Source organism: Vombatus ursinus, unplaced genomic scaffold (assembly GCF_900497805.2).
Source record: "Vombatus ursinus unplaced genomic scaffold, bare-nosed wombat genome assembly UNPS02014811.1, whole genome shotgun sequence".
NCBI classification, from domain to species: Eukaryota; Metazoa; Chordata; class Mammalia; order Diprotodontia; family Vombatidae; genus Vombatus; species Vombatus ursinus.
The window spans coordinates 19638728-19659185 of record NW_020954589.1 but is presented as its reverse complement, the minus strand read 5'-3'; the positions used below and the strand labels follow the sequence as shown (position 1 = coordinate 19659185).

At 42.9% G+C, this 20458-nt stretch overlaps 1 protein-coding gene across 1 annotated transcript; it reads left to right on the top strand.

The window, feature by feature from the left end:
• The first annotated feature begins 239 nt into the window (after positions 1-239).
• LOC114053266 (UNC5C-like protein) lies at positions 240-18751 on the top strand. Its single transcript, XM_027876184.1, has 8 exons — positions 240-636; positions 2645-2945; positions 9007-9269; positions 10299-10400; positions 10708-10778; positions 15000-15100; positions 15274-15387; positions 18450-18751. Exons 1-8 carry the CDS (start codon positions 240-242, stop codon positions 18685-18687), a joined length of 1587 nt encoding a protein of 528 aa, XP_027731985.1. The 3' UTR covers positions 18688-18751.
• The last annotated feature ends 1707 nt before the right edge of the window (positions 18752-20458 follow it).

Genomic DNA, 20458 nt, shown 5'->3' with positions numbered 1-20458 from the left:
TTATCCGCAGTAAGAGGGTGTTGGTGTAGATCACCTGTCGGGCCCCTCTAGGTCTAAATCTGTGATCCTGTGAATTGATCCTTACTCCATTGGCACAAAGCCCAAAGCCTGAGGGAAAATGCTGCTGCTTGGAGTCTAGGACTGACCCCTCGTCTCCCCCAACAGGTCCTTGGCCCCTGCCAACCTCCTTGCCCGTCCAGGAGTGCAGAAGAGTCAGCAGCCCCTGATCGACTGTGCTGATGCATTTGCTTGGGAGTTTCATCCAGCAAAGCTTGCCCCTCCAGCTCCTGCTGCTGGTGGGGGTACCTGTGGCCACTGTGCTCCTGCTGGTACAGTGCCTTCGTTGGGGCTGCCCCCGAAGCAGGCACCAAGAGGAGTCAGAGGCCCCACAGGACGTGGAGGAGCCAGTCCCTGAGGCCTTCTCCTTGCCAGACGATGATGCCCCAAGGCAGTATCTACCAGCCACCCTGACGGAGATGGCCAACTTCTACCAGGAGCTGCTCACACCCACTGAGGGCCGAACTGTCATCCGACAAGTGATGAACAAGCTCTTGGTGTTTGCATGGCGCGAGGTGGATCACCAAGGGGGCTGTCTACTGCTCAAGGACGTGGGCATCTCTCTGTTCATCCCACCAGGTAAGGGACTCATGACTACCTGGGCACGCTGGCTCTGCCTCTTTCTTTCCCCCGACTCCTTTCTCTACCCTCTCCTGGTTTCCCTTCTTGGCTTTCACCTTACCTCCTACCTACCTTGGGGGTGGATTCCACTCCTTGCTGTCTTTTTACCCTATTCCCCTCTATGCACCTTCCAACACTAACTACTACCCGTGGCTAGGTTGTCCTTTTACTTCTCACCAGGTGTGTGACTTTGAGCATGTCATTTGGCTATTTTTAAAGCCTCTGTTTCCCCCTCTGTACAATGAAGGGTTGAAATGGAGAATTGATAATAATGATAATAATGATAATAATAATAATAATAATATCAACTGGCATCTATATAGTACTTCAGTTTGCAGAGCACTGTCCAGACATGATCCCATTAGAGCCTCAAAATGACCCCATGAGGTTTTACTATCCCATTTTACAGATGGGAAACCTGAGGCAAGCAGAGGTTAAGTGACCTGCAAGAGGCCCCAGAGCTAAGAACTCCCTGAGATGGGATTTGAATTCATATCTTCCTGACTCTAATTCTATCACTTTGTCCACTAGGCCACACTACTTCTACAGATGACCTCTAAGGTCTCTTTCAGATTAAGCATCTTGCCTCCTTGCAAGAAGAGATCAGTGTCACTGGATCAAAGAGTACATGGGGGAGTGACAGGTATAAGAAGATTGGAAAGGTAGGGAGGGGTAGATCTGAAGGGCTTTGAATGCCAAACAGAGGATATTATATTTGATTCTGGAGGTGATAGGGAGCCACTGGAATTTATCATGTAGGAGGGAGACCTGGTCAAATCACTTTGACAGATGAGTGGAGGACAGACTGTTGTGGGGAGAGGCTTGTAGCTGGAAGACTGACCAGCAGGCTCTTGAAATAGTTAAGATGTGAGGTGATGAAGGCCTACGATAAAGTCATAGAAGTATCAGAGGAGAGAAGGGGGCTCAGCAACAACCCTTAACAACAGATTGGATAAGGTGGGGTGAGAGAGAGTGAGGGGTTCAGGGCAACATCTAGGTAGTGAGCCTGGTTGACTGGGAGGATAGTAGTGCCTTTGATGGTAATAGGGAAATTTGGAGGGGGGGAAGGTTTAGGGAGAGAGCCACTAAGTTCAGTTTTGGATATTTTGAGTTTAAGTTTATGGGACATCTGGCTTGACATGTCTAATAGGCAGTTGGAGATGTGAGACTGGAGAGAGGTTAAAGCTGAATAAGTAGATTTAAGAATCATCAGCATGGAAATGACAACTGAATGAATTGGGTGGATGGAAGTGGATGAGAAATGCTTACTAGCTATGTGACCTTGGGTAAATCACTTAACCTCTCTGTGCCTCAGTTTCCTTGTTTGTAAAATGGAGATAATAATAGCATCTACTTCCCAGGGTTTTCCTGAATTTAAATCTAGCCTCAGACACTTGCTACCTGTGTGACGTTGGGCAAGTCACTTAACCTTTGTTTACCTCAGTTTCCTCGTCTCTAAAATGAAGATAATAATAACACTTGCCTCTCAGGTTTGTTGTAAAGATAAAATGAGATTTGTAAATGAGAAATTTGTAAAGAGTGTTGCAAATTTTAAAGCTCTCTATAAATGCTAGTTATTTATTATTATTGTTATTATTATTATTATTATTATTATCATTATCATTATCATCATTATTACCTCTCCTCCTCTAGTGTGTGAGCACACACACAGGAACCCAGGCTTTCCTACTGTTGCCACCTGACCTCTTAATGTTGGGTCTCCTTTCTGCTACCTCTGTTTTTTCTTTTTTCCCTCCTACCTTTACAAGACTTTAGCCCCTGTTTCTGCTCCCTCCTTCAATGTGTTAAACCTCCCTCTTCTCCATCCCTCAGACAGTGTGACCCCTGACACCTCAGTACCTTACTCCTGGTGTAACTGAGCCCTACCTCGATTTCACCTAGCTTTAGCTTTGCCCTCCTCTTCTGCCCTTGCTGACTCTTCTACTTTGTGCTTTCCTTTTCCTAGGGGCAGTAGCTCTGGGACGCCGAGAGCAAGTGTCCCTGGTCCTGGTGTGGGACCTGTCCGATGCCCCAACACTTTTGAGTACCCAGGCCTTGGTGAGCCCTGTAGTGGCATGCAGCCCTCACGGAGCCTCCTTCCTGAAGCCCTGCACTCTTACTTTCAAACACTGTGCTCAGAACTCCAGCTATGCCTGTATCTATTCCAGCAACACTGCCCTACTCGATGACAAGATCTGGAAGCCCCTGGGACAGCCTGGGGCTCACACTTCTAGAGATGAGTGTCGAATCCCCCTCTCCCACTTCAGGTAGGGGTGGTCATCTGCTGTATCTGTTCTTTGCACTCCCTCCCCCCGTCAAATCAACTATCTCCCTAACAATTTGGACAGTGTTACTCGATACAGATTATCCCACAAGTCTTAGTGTTATTTTTAGCTATTAAGGCTTAACACTGCAGAAAGACTTTTGAGACACTTGGTATATCAGTCTGGAGAAGGGAGAGATTAGGACAAACTATTGAAAGATTCAGAATTTGAATTTATAAAGATCTATTCACTAATAGGGGTTAACCAACCAGTCAATAAACATTTGTTAAGAGTCTACTATGTACCAGGCACTGCATTAAGCACTGGGAATCCAAAAAGAGGCAAAAGACAGTTCTTGCCCTCAAGGAGCTTGCAATCTAACAGAGGAGACAGCAAGCAAACAAATATTCACAAACAAGCTAGCTATAGGATAATTAGGAAATAATTAAGAGAAGGAAGGCACTAGAATTAAGAGGGGATAGGAAAGGCTTTCTGTAGGAATTGGGATTGTAGCTGACACTTAAAGGAAGCCAGAAAAGCTAGTAGGTGGAAATGAGGATGGAGAGAAATCCAGGCATGTGGGACAGCCAGAGAGAATGCCTGGAGCTGAGAGATGGAGGGTCTTGTCTGTGAAAGAGCCTGGAGGCCAATGTCACTGGATCAAAGAGTACATGTCAGGGAGTAAAAAGCTTCATCAGTCCTAACATGTACCCATAGGCACACCCAGGCACACAAAGACATTCATTCATTCATCCATTAAGTCAGAAGCATGCATTCTGCATTTTGTATATATAAATAGTTTCTCATTCTTAGCAGTAACCTCAGAGAGAAGTGGTAGATTTTCTCTCTGTGTGTGTTAAGGGAGTAGGAAATGGTAGTGTGATAATGTGTTCACTCTGGATGAGATTAATAATTATTGTTTGTTAATTTTCCAGTTTCTTTCTTTTCTGACACCTTGGTAAATCAGTTATTTTTTTCAGAAAACTTTCATATACATGTTAACAAGACATTCTCACACAGCCTCTACACACTCTCTCTCTCTCTCTCTCTCTCTATATATAAAATACTGAGATAAATCATCTGTATTATATGTAATGTATCTGAATCATTTATAATATGCAAATATATGAGAATCTATGTATATATCATGTACATAGATTCTCATATAGCTCTTTTATTGATAGATATATATGCATATTATATGATGTATTATATACAATGGGGTAAGGATTGCCAAGCCCTTTTTAGGGCTGCTTTCTACCTTTGGTGCCTAACTGATTCACTGAACTGTCACCCGTGACTCCAAGAAGCTGTAGCAAGTACATTAATCACACATCGGAAAACTTGGTAGATGAGCTAAATCAAGTCGAGGGTAACTGACAGGCCTCAAACCTGATGGTGTATTAGGGGGATGTCTACCGTAAGTATGTGAAGACTTTTTTTTTTTTTTTTTTTGGTGAGGCAATTGGGGTTAAGTGACTTGCCTGGAGTCACACAGCTAGTTAGTGTTATGTGTTTGAGGCTGGATTTGAACTCAGGTCCTCCTGACTCCAAGGCCAGAACTGTATCCACTGCACCACCTAGCTGCCCCCATGTGACGACTTCTCCCAGAGGAATGGGCAGATGAGAATAATTTTTTCCAATAGCCACGAAGGTGGTGGAAGCGGGCACTGTGGAATGCTTAGAGCTTGGTTAGATATCAAAGACACCAAGGTCATCCACTTCATTCCCAGCCATTGCCAATTGTCTGTCTTGCCGTTGGATTCCATGACTCTGGAAGAGAGAGTGAGGCAGATGACTCTCTGCCTCATTTAAATGCAATTTATGCAGAAGTCAAAAGATGTCACCCGCACCATTTTGCCATTTTTATCTACCTCAAAGTCCCGTGGTGACAGGCAAGTGACAAAGTAGCAGGTACGTATACACTGGGAGCTGTAGTCACAACCCTGCACACAGGTAGTCCAGGCCATAGGGTTATCTTCTCACTGGACTGAAGCAGCAGTGGGATTCAACAGCTCTCTGGGTGTCTGAGCAGCTTTTTTTTTTTTTTTTAAAGATTGTGCTGCTCACCTCTTGGCATAAGAAAAGGGCTAGAAAAGATGCCCTAAAAATTGTCTGCTTTATCCAACCCTGCTTTATCCAATCCCACCCTGTAGTTGAAACACACAAAAAAATGTACAAAAACTTTTATGAAGATGATTCTACTCACTCTTGGTACATGGAATGTACACACACATATGGACAACATGAAATCCAGTTAACCTGAAAGATGAACAGCTTTTGTTGCAAGAAACCTCAGCAGATGTCACATCTAAACAGCAGCCCTGAGTGAAACAAGGTTAGCAAATGAAGGCCAGCTTACTGAAGTTGGAGATGGATACGTGTTTTTCTGGAGTGGTTGCAGTGAAGGGGAGTGCTGTGAAGCTGGTATATGTTTTGCAATCAAAACTAATCTAGTCAACAAGCATGTATGCCACCCAAAAGGAGTGAATAACAGGCTCATGACAATGTGATTGTACCTTGTAGGAAAGTGCCATGCCACCATCATCACTGAATATGTTCTCACCGTAACGAACCCTGATGAGGTCAAAGAAAAATTTTATAAAGACCTGGAGACCCACATCAGCAATGTGCCAAAAGCTTATAATTCTGGGTGACTTTAATGCCAGAGTAGGCACAGACTATCAGACATGGCAGGGAATCCTTGGGAAGAATGGAGTCAGAAACAGCAACAGCAAAGGGCACTTACTGCTGAAGTCTTGTGCATCTCATGATGTTCTCATCACTAACACTGTCTTCCATTTACCTAAACATAATAAAACTTCCTGGATTCACCCTTGCAATGAACATTGGCATTTAATAGATTACATTATTGTAAGAATAAGAGGCAGACAAGATGTGAGAGTGATGAAGGCAATGTGTGGCACTGAGTGATGGATTGATCATAGATTTATCCTCTCTAAGCTAAATATTCACATTCAACAAAAGCAGTAGCCCCAAGGCGAGATGGCTACCAGAAGACTTAATGTCAACAGATTAGAGCTCTTCTCTGAGTATGAACAGTTTGTTGCTAACTTGGAGGGAAGGCTCAGTCAACGCACAGTTGGCAACAGTGGAGTAGAAAAGGAGTGGGCAGCTTTCAGATATTTGATGCACAGAACTGCATTTATTCATCTGGGTTAGAATACTTGCAAACATCAAGATTGATTTGATGAAAATGATGGGGAAATTCAGAAGCTGCTAAATGAAAAACAAGAACTCCACAGGATTTACCAGCAGGATAGTTCATCTATCCCTAAGAAGGCAGCATTCAATTCCATCAAAAGTGAAGTGCAAGAGAAGCTTAGAGAGATGCAAAATTCTTAGCTTAGTAAGAAGGCAGATGAAATTCAGTTTTACACTGATAGTAACAATCCAAAGCCTTTTATGATACCCTGAAGGCTATTTTGGGGCCAAAGATCTGTGGTGCATCTCAAGTACTCAATGCTGATGGAGCCACATTGATTAGTGATAAGGACATGGTTCTGCAGAGGTAGGTAGAACACTTCCATAGTGTTCTCAGCAGACTGTCATCAATCAATGTTGAGGCCACTGACTGTATACCTCAAGTTGGAGTCCATTCCTCTCTAGTCAAATTTCCAACTGAAGAAGAGGTTTTGAATGCCATTAGGCTCCTTTTGTGTGGCAAACCACCTGGTGCTGATTCTATTCCAGCTGAGATTTACAAGGCAGGGGATCCACTGCTCATACAAAAGCTGACTGAAATTTTCCAGGTTGTATGGTGAGGGGAGGTTATTCCCCAGGAGTTCAAGGATGCCTCCATCATCCATCTCTATAAAGGAAAGTGAAATAGGTTGCCCTTTGACAATCATAGGTGGAGTCTCTCAGTCATTGCTGGCAAGATTCTTGTGGAGTACTTTTTAATAGGATGAGCCTCCACTTGGAAGATGGTTGTGTATCTGAGAACCAATGTGGCTTCAGAAAGGGCCAAGTAATGATTGATATGGTGTTTGCTGCCGGACAACTCCAGCAGGAATTCCAGGAGCAGAACAGAGGCCTGTACACAACATTCATCAGTCTGCCCGAGGTCTTTGATACTGTCAGTTGTGAGGGCTTATGGAAAACTATGGTAAAATTTGGTTGCTTGGAGAGGTTCATCAGTATTGTACATTAGTTTCATGATGGCATACTTGCCTGGGTTCTGGATAATGGATTATGCTCTTGTGCTTTCCCAATGGAGTGAAGCAGGGCTGTGTGCTTTCCCCTATGCTTTTTAGCATGATATTTTCTTTGATGTTGTTGGACACCTTCAACAAGCAGAGAGCACAACTCTGATGGGCTGACCATGTTGTTTGAATGCCAAAAGTACGTTTGCCTAAAACATTATTTTATGGAGAGCTCACATGAGGCAAACACACACGGAGATCAGAAGAAGCAATACAATGACTCTCTCAAGGTCCCTCTGAAGAGCTTTGGAATCAATTGTGAGACATGGGAGGCACTGACACAGGACTGCCTAGCGTGGTATGCCTGCATCAAAGAAGATGCTGTACTCTATAAGCAAAGCAGCATTGCAGTAGCTCAAACAAAACATGAGATGTGCAAATTCAAAGGTATCTCCACTCCAAATGTTCATGTGGACTATTTGTGTCTGACTTGTGGTAGAGCCTTTTGAGCTTGTATTGGTCTAATCAGCCGCAGTCGAACATACTGTACCTTGACCCCAACACAGTGATGTCATTTTGGTCCTCTTTGAGAATGAAGGACAACAACCAGAATATATAATTTATGCATCTATATAATATATAAATCTATATAATATACGTGCATCTATTATATAATATGTAATGGAGTGTGTATATGTGCTTGTGGTTATTAACAAATATAACTGGCATTTATATTGTGCTCTAAGGTTTTGCAAAGCCCTTTAAAACGCCCATTATCACATATGGTTCTCAAATGGCCCTGTGAGGTGAATACTATAGATATCATCCCCATTTTACAGATGGGGAAGCTGAAGCTCAGAGAGGTTGAACAAGTTGTCTGTAGTTACACAGTTAAGTATCAGAGTTAGGATCAGGACCCCAGTTTCTCCTGACTCTAAACTCATTGCTGCTATATCTCACCAACTCTCTCGTGACTTCTTGTTGTGTTAACATACTGAACTATTGCAGTTAGACAAAATAACTCGTAATTCAGTGTTGACTCCTTAAAGCAATGCTGATTTTTCAGTTGACTATAATTATCAAATAGATTAATGTATTCAGCTCTTGCCTATTTATGTCCACGATCACTCCCTGTGTGCTCCCCCATCCCCCATCTCTCATCCTTTCTGTCTATTTTCCTAGAACTGACTTTCCTCTGTTTCTAATCTTTCTGTCTTTCTGTCCAGAAGTATCTACCTCCTCACCCCTTTCTGCTGCCTTATTCTTTCTCTGGTTCCTACTTCTCTTCTTCTTTCCTCAGTGACATAGTGGTGGTGTTCTCCACCTCTCTGGAGGAACTAGCTGAGCATGCGTGCCCCTCCCTGCCCCATATGGATGAACTGACTTCCAGCTTTTCATGAGTCATTCCTTTCCAGCACCGTCCTTCCTGACACTCCCTTCTCCTTGGTCTCCTCAGGGCCTGACTTCCTCCTTCCTATTCTGTCTCAACCTTCACAGCCACTGCAGGTAGCACTCCATTATTCTAGCATACAATGTTAGAGCTGGAAATGACCTTGGAGGTAGTAGATCATTTAGTCTAGCCCCATCCTTTTACAGAAGAGGAAACAGGATGAATTTCTTTCCAAGATCACATAGTCAATTTAGTGGACAATATGGAGCCTCAAACCCATGTTCCTGGACTCCAAATCCAGAGACACTTCCATCAATCTCCTGGTCTCTTTCACCAGTTGGAGCTGGGTCTGAAATATGTCACCTCCTGCCTGTGTTCTTTTGCCAGTCTCCATTGTTATAGATACCCTCTTCCTCGCCTGCTCCCAACATTCCTCTTCATTTCCCCTCCTGTGACCATTGCTATCCAAACAACACAGATATGCCCATATTTCCCCTTACCTCTTTAGTCTCTACACCTGCGTGCTGGAGGCTCCCAATGAATATGATGCCCGAAAGTGGTTGCAGCTAGCCGTATTCTGCTCAGCCCTGGTACCAGGACAGTCACACCTACAGCTGCGTGTCTACTTCCTCAACAACACGCCGTGTGCCCTGCAGTGGGCAATGACCAATGAGGAGCCCTATGGCGGGCGCCTCCGTGGGCCCTGCCAACTCTTTGATTTCATGGGGACTCGAGGGGACCAGTATCTGAAACTCAAGTACATCTCTGAAGGTAAAATGGGACAGAAAGAAGAGGGCAGTGATATGAAACCGGGCAGCACAGACACAAAGAAACAGTAATGGAGGCAGTCCTAGTATAGTATAAAGTGTTCTGGATTTAGAATCAAGGGTCCAAGGTTCTAATACTGACTCTGCTACTTAATATCACTGTGACCTTGAGGAAGTCAGTTTACATTTCTCAGGTTCCCTCTATAAAATGAAGGGACTAGATTAGATTGTCACTAAGATTATCATATTATATTACTATAGAACCTCTCAGTTCTGTGATCCTTTGAGGGTATTGTGAATACTAAGTGTGGGGTAGTAGTAGGGAGACTTATTCATGGTGGGACCATAGAGATAAAGGAGTAAACACTGGAGGAGAGCTGGAGAGTCCAGGAGACAGATGAGCATATGTTGCCTTCTGGTATAAAAAGCTTTGTTATAAGGAAATCTAATCTTGGGGCATTAAAACCGCCCAATGGGAAACCCCATGTTCTTCATTTTCAGGATATATTTCTGATTCTTAGAAAGTAGCAGCTTCAAGAAGGGCCAACCAATCTTTCTTCTTATTTGCCGCTTAATTTTGCCTGTTTCTTCCTGATACTGTTCACCTTCATTATCTCTTCTGAATTTGGTGAAAAAAAACTTGGAAGGACCAGCCTGAAAAGAAGGATATAGGGATTAACTGACTCTGTATGTGTATGTATTTCTCTCTCTCTCTTTCTGTGTGTGTGTGTGTGTGTGTGTGTATGTGTGTGTGAGAGAGAGAGAGAGAGAGATACAGACAGACAGACAGACAGACACTTACTATGCTTTTCCAAACCAAGGGTTGAGTTGGTGTTAGGACCTAGGAATCCCTGGTCTTTTTCACTCTTCTCATGAATGGATTGAAGGAGCTATAGATAGTAGCTGAGGGATGTGTATGTGTGTGTGTGTGTGTGTGTGCGTGCGCTCATGCATACAGGTACACATGCCCTCCTCCCCATCTCAACCCTTCCCCACAGAGTGACCTGCTCTCCTCTGCATCCCCCAAACCCAGGCTGGGAAAATGTGGATGACAGCAGTTGCCAGATGGTACCCTACCTCCACATTTGGCATGGAAAGTGCCCCTTTCGCTCCTTTTGCTTCAAGAAAAAAGCAGGTAACTCAAAAGCCCATCCCTTTCCCTTCTTCATCATTTCCAGCAGCTATGAAAGGGTCCCGAAGCCCCTGAGCCCCAGTTGTACCAGCAGAGAAATACAGGACCTTTGTAAGTCAGAAAAATAGACAGGCCCACAGATTTTCTAGTTCCCAGGTCCCTAGAGGAAACCTTTCAGAGCCTGAGTCCTCCTAGGAGCTGAAAAGCAGAACTAGAGGAGGGTAGGGAGGATCTTCTTCTATCCTCCTTCTCATTCATCCACTTTGGCCCCCATCCATTTCTTCACCTGTTGCTTCGTGTATTCTCTTAGGAACCAATGAGGATGAAGATAATGCGGCACTGACAAATGAAATTATTGTCACTATGCACACCTTCCAGAATGTGAGTACCAAAGAAATAGTGTTGTCAGGGAAAAGGAAATGGGAAACCTATGGGACTAAGGGATTTGGGGAAATAGAGAACAGAATGAATACGGTTTTGTTAACATAATTAAGCGAATGGAGATAGAGTCCTTTAATGATTTCTTGTCCACAAGCCTTGAAGACCAGCAAGAGAATTTATAAAACATTTAATTACCCCTACCAAGTCGTAGGGTGGGATTACACTTCTTTTCCAGGTTGACTTTTTACTTCAAAGAGAAGATATCACTCATCTTCAGAATAAAGAGTATGAAGAGATTGGGGAGACACACTGGTAGTAGGTATTAGAAACACTGAGTGGGGTTTCAACAGAAGACATGAGGTGAATGGGAGCAGGTCAGATTTTAGGCCAAGCTAAACAAGCTGTAGTTTAGGGCCTCATGTTTTGAGGGGCCTCTCTGTCCATCAGGTATGATGGTATGAGTCTCTATGTTTTAAAGTACCTTAAGACCTCAGCTAGGAGTTTAATCTGGATCTGAGTGGGAAATGAGAATTATCAGGGAAAAGGAGGCAAAGATGGAAGGGATTCCCCTGAGTTCAGCCTAGGACCTTGAGACAGGGAATTGAGTATGTGTGTGTGTGTATTTGATAAAGGAGTTTGAGTTCCCTTCCCTTCCCTCAAGTTGACATTCACTGGCTCCCACTTGATTCTTTCCTTGGCTTCTGGAAGTCTATGGATCAGTCTTTGCCTCTCACCTTCTATAGGGGCAATGAACAAACTTGAGGACCTGCTGTCTCTCAGAGAATCCTCCCCTACCCCACCTGCCAAATACCCCCTACTTTTCTAGGAAGAAGAGAGCACGGGGGAAGAGGTTTTGGGCTACTTGCCTCTTTTGGCATAGTGGCACCAGGACTGGGAAAGGGGAAGGATGAGCATGGGAATTCCATCAAGGTCCAGCTTCAGAAGGTTCTTATTCTTATGTTTTCTCTTCTTAATCTGTTCTCCAGATCAGTTGCTTTTCTTTTTATTTTTTCTTTTAAATAATTAATTAATTTATTTTTAGTATTCAAGGTACACTTCCATAAAATTTTGAGTTTTAAATTTTCTCCCCCTCCCTCTCCAAGACAGCATGCAATTGTGATATAGGCTCTACTTATACATTCATATTAAACATATTTTCACATTAGTCATGATGTAAAGAATTGGAACTGATGGAAGGAACCATGAGAAAGAAGAAACAAAACAAAACAACAAAAGAAAAGGAGAGCAAACAGTATGCTTTCGTCTGCATTCTGACTCCAAAATTCTTTCTCTGGATGTGGATAGCATTTTCTGTCGTGAGTCTTTTGGAGTTGTCTTAGATCCTTGCATTGCAGAGAAGAGCTAAGTCTATCTATCAAAGTCAGTCATGCCACATGTGTACTATGTTCTCCTGGTTCTTATCATTTCACTCAGCATCAGTTTGTTTAAGTCTCTCTAGGTTTTTATTTTTATTTATTTATTTATTTATTTATTTTTAGGCAGTTGGGGGTTAAGTGACTTGCCCAGGGTCACACAGTTGCTAAGTGTCAAGTGTTTGGTGTAAGGCCAGATTTGAACTCAGGTCTTCCTGACTACAAGGCCGGTGCTCTATCCACTGCACCACCTTGCTGCCCCCTCTCCAGGTTTTTAAACAACATATTGTAGGATTACGATTTTTAATCCACTCTGCTATCTGCTTCCGTTTTATGGAAGAGTTCATCCCATTCACATTCACAGTAATGATTACTATTTGTGTCTTTCTCTCCATCCTATTCCCCCTGCCCCCGCCATTTATGCCATTCTCTCTCTTTTCTCCTTTTCTCTTCTCACTAGAGTTTTGCTTCCCACCACTGCCTCCCTTAGTCTGCCCTCCCTTCTATCAGCCCCTTCCCTTTTCTTCCCCTTTACCCTTACTACTTCCCTCCCTTCTGTCCACCCCCTCACTTTTCTTTCCCCTTTCCCCTTTCCCTTCCTACTTCCTATACAGTAAGTTAGATTTCTGTACCTAACTGATTATGTTATTCCCTCTTTGATCCAAATCTGATGAGAGTAAGGTTCAAACAATGTTCATCTCCCTCCCTTCCTTCCATCTACCGTAATAGGTTTTTGTGTCTTTTCATGTGGTCTGCCTCCTCCTTTCCTCTTCTCCCAGAATAATCCCTTTTCATCACTTAATTAGATTTTTTATCGTCACATCAAAGTCAACTTATATCTATGCCCTCTGTCTATATATACCCCTTTTAAATGGCATAATAGCAATACAATTCTCAAGAGTTACAAGTGTCATCTTCCCTTGTAGGGATGTAAACACTTTGCCCTTATTAATGATATGTTGTTGTTTTTTTCTGTCCTGTTTACCTTTTTATGCCTCTCTTGAGTCTTGTATTTGAAGATCAAATTTTCTGTTGAGCTCTGGTCTTTTCATCAGGAAGATTTGCAAGTCCACTATTTTGTTGAACGGCCATCTCCTCCCCTGAAAGATTATGCTCAGTTTTGCTGGGTAGTTGATCCTTGGTTATAATTCAAGCTCCTTTGCCTTATGAAATATCATATTCCATGCCCTCTGATCTTTTAATGTAGAAGCTGCAAAGTCCTGAGTAATCCTGACTGTGGTTACATGATATTTAAATTGTTTCTTTCTGGCTGCTTGCAGTATTTTCTCTTTGACCTAGTAATTTTGGAATTTGGCTATTATATTCCTTGGCATTTTCAATTTGGGATCTCTTTCAGGACATGATTGGTGGATTCTTTTGATGATTATTTTATCTTCTGGTTTTAGGACCTCAGGGCAGTTTTACTTGATGATTTCCTAAAAGTTGCTGTCCAGGCTCTTTTTTCATCATGGTTTTCAGGTAGACCAATAACTTTTAAATTGTCTCTCCTGGATCTATTTTTTAAGTCAGTTGTTTTACCAATGAGGTGTTTTCCATTTTTTTCTATTTGTTCATTCTTTTGTTTCTGTTTGACTGATTCTTTTTTTTATGGTAATTTTTATTTATTTATTTTTTTGTTTTCAACATTTACTTCCACAAGATTTTGAGTTCCAAATTTTCACCCCATCTCACCCCTCCCCTCACCCCAAGATTCTGGATCTCGGGGCAGCTAGATGGCGCAGTGGGTAGAGCACTGGCCCTGAAGTCAGGAGGACCTGAGTTCAAATCCAGCCTCAGACACATAACATGCACTAACTGTGTGACCCTGGGCAAGTCACTTAACTCCATTGCCTAGCCCCCCCCCCAAAAAAAGATTCTGGATCTCCTTTTCCACTTGATTGACTTTCTTTTCATAAACCCTTGTTTTTCTTGGATTTTTCTTTTCTTTTTTTTAATTTTTCTGAATCTCTCTCATTTGATTTTTAAAAAGTCTTTTTAAAGTTCTTCTATGAATTCTTTTTGGGCAGGTGACCATTAATGTTATTTTTTTAGAGTAAGAGAAGCTTTTTTTACTTCAGTACCTTCCTCTGAAGACAAACCCCAGTTGTCTCTATTCCCATAGGTAACTTTCTATGGTTGGATTCTTTCTCCTTAGCTGCTCATTTTTTTTTTCCCATTTGTAGTAGCTTATTTTTTGTAATCACTTCTAATCCTGGAGTATGGGGGATGGTGCCTCTGGCCTCAAATCCTTCTTCAGTTCTCCTCTCTGGCTTAGAACCCAAACCAAGAATTCTTCCCTCCTATAAGTACCCCCAGCCAGCACACACCACTGCTTCTGCACTCACTGGGTGTGTGCTGGTTCCTTCTCGCTCAGGTCTGTTTCTCAGAAGCACAGCCAAGGCTAGCATTCCTACCCTCATTTCCTCAATCTTCCCTGGTTGAGATGCCCAACTCCCCACATTGTCCTGGAGGTTAAAGTTCCTTTGGCTGGAGCTGAGGCCACCTCCCAACCCAGCTATCCCCAGGGCTCACCACTTGTTTCAGTGGAACTAATCTGGAGATGTTTACTCTTCAGAGGGACCAAACCTCAATCCTGGGATTTTTCTTCAGATTTTTTGTGATCGTCTCAGGAGGACTACTGTTCTGCCCCAAATCTTGTTTATTTTTAGTGCTCCGTGTTTGCCCTGAGGTACTATTTTGTCTTGTTTGTGGGGGAAATCTGGAGAGCTTGGAATTTTCTGACCTAGTCTGCCATCTTTACAGAATCCTCTCCTCAGGAGATTCCTTGTCAGGATTTCTAAGCCTTGTTCTCTGTTTCCCCATGTTTTCTACCCCTCTCCTGACTCAGGGTTTGGAGACCAAGTACATGGAAATCCTAAGGTTCCAGGCATCAGAGGAGGAAACCTGGGCAGTGCCACCTCCAGTCTCCCGACCTGCCCCATGCAACAGGTGAGGCAAGAGATTGGTGGGAAATATCTAGGATGCCAATTTGGGGTTCCTATTTCAGCCCAGCACCTATAGCTTCCCCAGGAGTGATGGGGAGAGGTGCCATGCTAATTATGGAGGAGCCAACAACTTGATCTAGATCCCCCCCCCCAACTACTTACTGTCTTTTCCCTCAGGCTGCCTCCAGAGCTCTTTGAGCAGCTGCAGATGCTGTTGGAGCCAAACAGCATCACTGGCAATGACTGGCGCAAGCTGGCATCCCATCTAGGACTGTGTGGCATGAAGATCAGGTATAGTGAAGGCTGTGGCAGCAGCCTTATCTAGGAATGAGAATGAGGAGGTAGTTGGAACTGGAGGGTACACATTTTTGAGTCTAGGCATGTCACCTGGGGGCTTGATTGGTCGTGGGTATACCCTCTTTTCCACTATGTACCCCTTACCCCCGCCCCAAGGGCGAATCAATTAGCTAATCACAAAAGCTGTGCTAAGCATCTAACACATTCATCCTTGGGCCAGGCACCCTTGAGGCAATGTGCTCAGTGGAAGGAATGCTGGCTCTGGAACGCTGTATCTGGATTAAAAAGCACCTCTAACATATGCCTTTGGGCAAATCACTTAATCTCCTTGGGTCTCAATTTCCTCAACTATAAGATGAGAGGTTGGGGTTATTTCACCTCTGAGGTTCTTTTCAGCTCTAGATTAATGAGTCTTTGAAAATATAAATAGAAAATACAGGTCCCATCCTCTGGGAACTTACAGTCAATTTAGGGAGACACCTGAGTCCCAGGTCCAGATTGGGGGCACTTCTTTTCTAGAAATGAGCCAGTTTATGAGCAAGAAACCCCGTTTAAAGGATACATGGCCAGGGTTGCATGACACGGGCCCTGAAGTGTCTCTTCCAACTCTGATCTTTCATGTTTCTGTAACAAATACACAGAGAAGAGTCAAGTGCTGTTTGTAATCACACTGAGAGACCAAAGAGGCAAGAGAACATGTTAAACTCGAGTGCTCAGGGAGAGCTTCATGGAGAAGGATGGGTTTGAGTTGGAGTGAGGTCTTAAATGTGGGTAATAACATTTATATTGTCCTTGTGAAAGTTCTTTATAAGCCTTACGTTATCTCAAGACATCCTCACAGTAGCCCTGTAATGTAGGTGCTATAGGTATTATGTTGCCCATTTTACAGATGGGAAACTGAGGTTCTTAGAGATTAAGTGACTTGTATGTGGCAGCCAAGCTAGTAAGTGTCTGAGGTAGGAGAGACCTGGGTTCAAATCCTGACTCAAAGTCCATTGCTGCACTTACCACATCACATCAGATAAGCAGCACAAATGAAAGCATTGAAGTAGGAATGAGCCTGGCGTATGTAAGGACAATGATGAGACCAGTCTGACTAGAGGAACATGTTCATTCTGAGGAGTCCTAGAAAACCAAGAAAGCATTAAAGCACAATTGGGGATCACGGATGCTATTGAACTCTAGATGAAAGCCTTGATTTTTTAGTCAAATAGGGTGCCATTGAGAACTGTTGAGCGAGAGAGTGATACAATGAATTTTTTTTTAAGAAGTAGTAGTAGATGACTTTTAGTGGTCTATCTGATGGCTTTTTGAGAGGAATTGAGGGAGAGAAAACTTGAAGGCAGGGAAATCATTATAATAGTCCAGATATTATCTTTGTGACCTTGGAAAAGTTCCTCCCCCTCTTTGGCCCCCAGTTTCTTCATCTATAAAATGAAGTGATTGTTTTAGGTGAATTTTTATGGTTCCTTTCAGTTCTAAACCTGTGACCATCTGAGGTGATAGGGTCTGCACCAATGTTGTGGCAGTGGGGATGGAAAAAGGGGTAGATACAAGAGGCAGATAGGTGGGCAGTGACTAGAATTCTGCTAGAATTATATTCAGGAAGATCTGAATTCAGATCTAGCCTCAGACACTAGCTGCTTGATTCAAGTCACGTAACCTTGCCATGCCTCTGTTTCTGCATCTGTAAAATGGGAATGATAATAGCACCTACCTCCCAGGTTTGTTATGAGGAGCAAATAGATATTTGTAAAATGCTTTTCAAAGTGCTATATAAAGTTAGCTATTATTATTATTGTTATATTTGATATAATCATAGCATTTTAGAACTGGAGGGAGATTGAGAGGTATTCTAGGTAATAGCCTTCATTTTATAGATGAGGATACTGAGGGAAAATAAAGACTAGAGAAAGGATGTTACTTGTCTAAAGTCACACAGCTACGTGGCGGCAGACTCTGGTTTAGGTCATAGTTCTCCTGCTTGCCAGTCTGGAGTTCCTTCCAGTCTAAGACACTAGCTTAAAGAATGAAATGTCAGGATTGGGGCTTATGTGACAGATAATGATGACCTATAATGACAAATCTAAGTTCCTTGAAGCCAGAGACTATTTTATATACATACATGTATACATAAGTACATATATATACACACGCATATACATATGCACATATTATACACATATATTTATCTATATCTATATATCCATCTACATATCTCTATATATACATATATGTACATATATATATATAAAATCTTTGAAGCCTCAAACCTAGCACACACACACATTTTATGTACATGCACAGATAATGATAACCTGTAATGATGAGTCTAAGTTTCTTGAAGTCAGGGACTATTATCTATCTATCTATCTATCTATCTATCTATCTATCTATCTATCTATCTATCTATCTATCTGTCTACATAGATCTCTCTATATATACATATACACACATATATGTAGATATAATTTTGAATCCTCATACCTAGCACAGAACCTGGCAAACAGGTACTTAATTAATGCTTATTGAATGAGATGACAACAATAAAAAAATAGCCAACTCACCGGTATACATTCTTTTTAATTTTACAAAGCACTTTACATATGTTATTTCATTTAAGCCTCTGAACAATTTTGTGAGATGTTATTATTTCACAGAAGAAGAAATGGACTCACAGTGTAGGGTCACACACAGCCAGTAAGAGTCAAGGGTGTGACTCAAACCCAGCTCTTCTGGATTCCAAATCTAACCCTCTTTCCCGTCTTTGGCAGTTAGGCCATAGGCTTATTAACTGAGAGCCAGAAAGACCTTCAGAGGCCACTTAGGACAAATCCCTCATTTTATAGATGAGGAATCTGAGGCCTTGAGAGGTTAAATGACTTGTCCAGGGTCACACAGATAGTGTCAGAGGTAGGATTCCACTATAGCATCAGCTTAGAGGTAAAGCTGGGAGGCAGTCACTTCTCTGAGAGGGTATAGAGGAAGAACAAGGGACTGGGATTAAGACTTGAAACCTTTCCCAGCATCCTCTGACTCCTGTTCCCTCCGGGCAGGTTCCTGTCCTGCCAGCGAAGTCCAGCAGCTGCTGTCCTGGAGCTGTTTGAGGAGCAGAATGGGAGCCTCCAGGAGCTTCACTACCTCATGACATCCATGGAGAGACTGGACTGCGCCTCGGCCATCCAGGTCTACCTTAACAGCAAGCAGGGCCAACCTTCAACACCATCAGGCACTCCAGTCATTGCCCACAAGATTGAGTTCGGTGAAAACTTGGAGCTGGACGTGAAACTTTGAGCCGAGGCAATAGCTGCACTACCTTCCCTAGGCTAGCAGGGCTGGGCAAAGCTTGGGAAGGGGCTCTGCTTCCGGTCTCCCTTTCTCAGGGGGCTTTAGGTTGGACACCTGGGCAGTTTTTCCTTTGGGCGTCAGGGAGTGAGACATCTACCACCAACAGGTGGTCCTGGGACTAGCACCAGTACACCCTTGTCAGGAGATACCAGCCCTTTCTTAGTCACTCACTCACTGCTCTCTGAACTAAGCAGGGGACTGCAAAGTGGGGCAGGGAAAGCTACCCTCCTTGCATCCCACCTCTCACTTTATATTTCCACTAACCACCAAAATCAGGGAAGGTTTGAAGAGAAGCAAAACAGCTGGGGCATGAAGATCTTTCAGGCTTGGCCAAATTCTCTGCAGACCTTATCTCCTCAGCAGCAGCAAAGTGCAGCCCCTGGACTATTAGGGGTGAAAGGTACCTTAGATATCACTTCACTCTACTCCTGCATTTTACACATGAGGAAACTGAGATCTGGAGAGTTTATGGAGCTTGTTCAGGTGATGGCCTATCAAGAGGACTGAAATCAATAGCATTTTTTTCAGTATTTAATATTTATCCAGCAATATGCCAGGCACTGTGGGGGAACATGATAAAAATAGAAAATCAAGTCTCTGCCCTTCTGGAACTCATGATTCTGGTTGAGAAGGTGAGGCCAACAGGATTGAAACTACAGCAAACACCACAGGTGCGGACAATTAACACTCTGAGTTCAGAGGACTAGTTGTTGTGGGGATGAAGTGGTCCATGAAGGCTTCTTGGAGGAGGTGGAATTTGAGCCACACTTTGAAAAGGGGTGGGGTAGGATTAGAACACGGGAAGAGAAGAGCAGAGGAAATTCTAGGCAAGTCAGAAGAACATGGCCAAAGTGTGGGGGCAAGATTGAGTGTGACATGTCTGGGTTGGTGTGAGAGGACCACCCTGATGGTGAAAGTGAAGGGAGGGAAAGACAGAAGGAGATCCAGAGCCCTGACCTCACCTGCCTGCCCAGCTATTTCTGTTCTGTCTTTCCATAGCTTTCAATCTCTGTACCTCTTGATCAGAATGTTAGAAATGGAAGGGAAGTTTAAGGTCATGGTATCTAATCCACTGATCACTGCATTATAGATTTAGAGCTGTTCCCCTCTGTGTTTCTCCTTTCTCATCTGCACCTATATCTCTGTCTCAATTTTTCTGTCTCCCTGAAATTCCCAGCAGACAGTGTTTGTGTGTCAAGGTTCCCCAAAGATTATTTAAAAAAAATTGAGAAATGGGTAGATATTTTAATCATACCTCTAAACTGGCTTAGAAGGGGTTAAGAAAAAAAGGTTAGGATAAAAAGATATGTCTCTGGCTACGGAATGAATCTAATCTAGTACTGGTAATTCTTATGCCTAATGGGTGCTGAGTTGGCCAAAGAGAAGCAAAGCATCTATTTGGCAACAAATAGTTTGGCTTTCCTTTGTACTTGAACAAAATAAAATGATGTTTTCTTGCAAATGTTTGTATTATTATTATTATTATTATTTGCTTTTTTTTTTTGGTAAGGCAATTGGGGTTAAGTGACTTGCCCAGGGCCACACAGTTATGCTTGTATTATTTTCATAACAAATGTGGGACTGTGTAAAATAGGATCAAACAGTCCATGTGTAACATGAATATGTAGATTGAAGTGGAATGCCCTACCCCTAAGTCTTGGGAAGATTATCATTCCACCTTTGTGGGGACCAGAAGCTCATCTGTGCCTAGAAATCA

What these genes read in the sequence shown, in the direction of transcription:
- LOC114053266 (XM_027876184.1), top strand. Translation starts at nt 240, where the DNA reads ATGCATTTGCTTGGGAGTTTCATCCAGCAAAGCTTGCCCCTCCAGCTC. An exon ending in ACTCAAGTACATCTCTGAAG is followed by an intron (nt 9,270 to 10,298) that starts GTAAAATGGGAC and finishes CCCCAAACCCAG; the next exon opens with GCTGGGAAAATGTGGATGAC. An exon ending in TTGCTTCAAGAAAAAAGCAG is followed by an intron (nt 10,401 to 10,707) that starts GTAACTCAAAAG and finishes GTATTCTCTTAG; the next exon opens with GAACCAATGAGGATGAAGAT.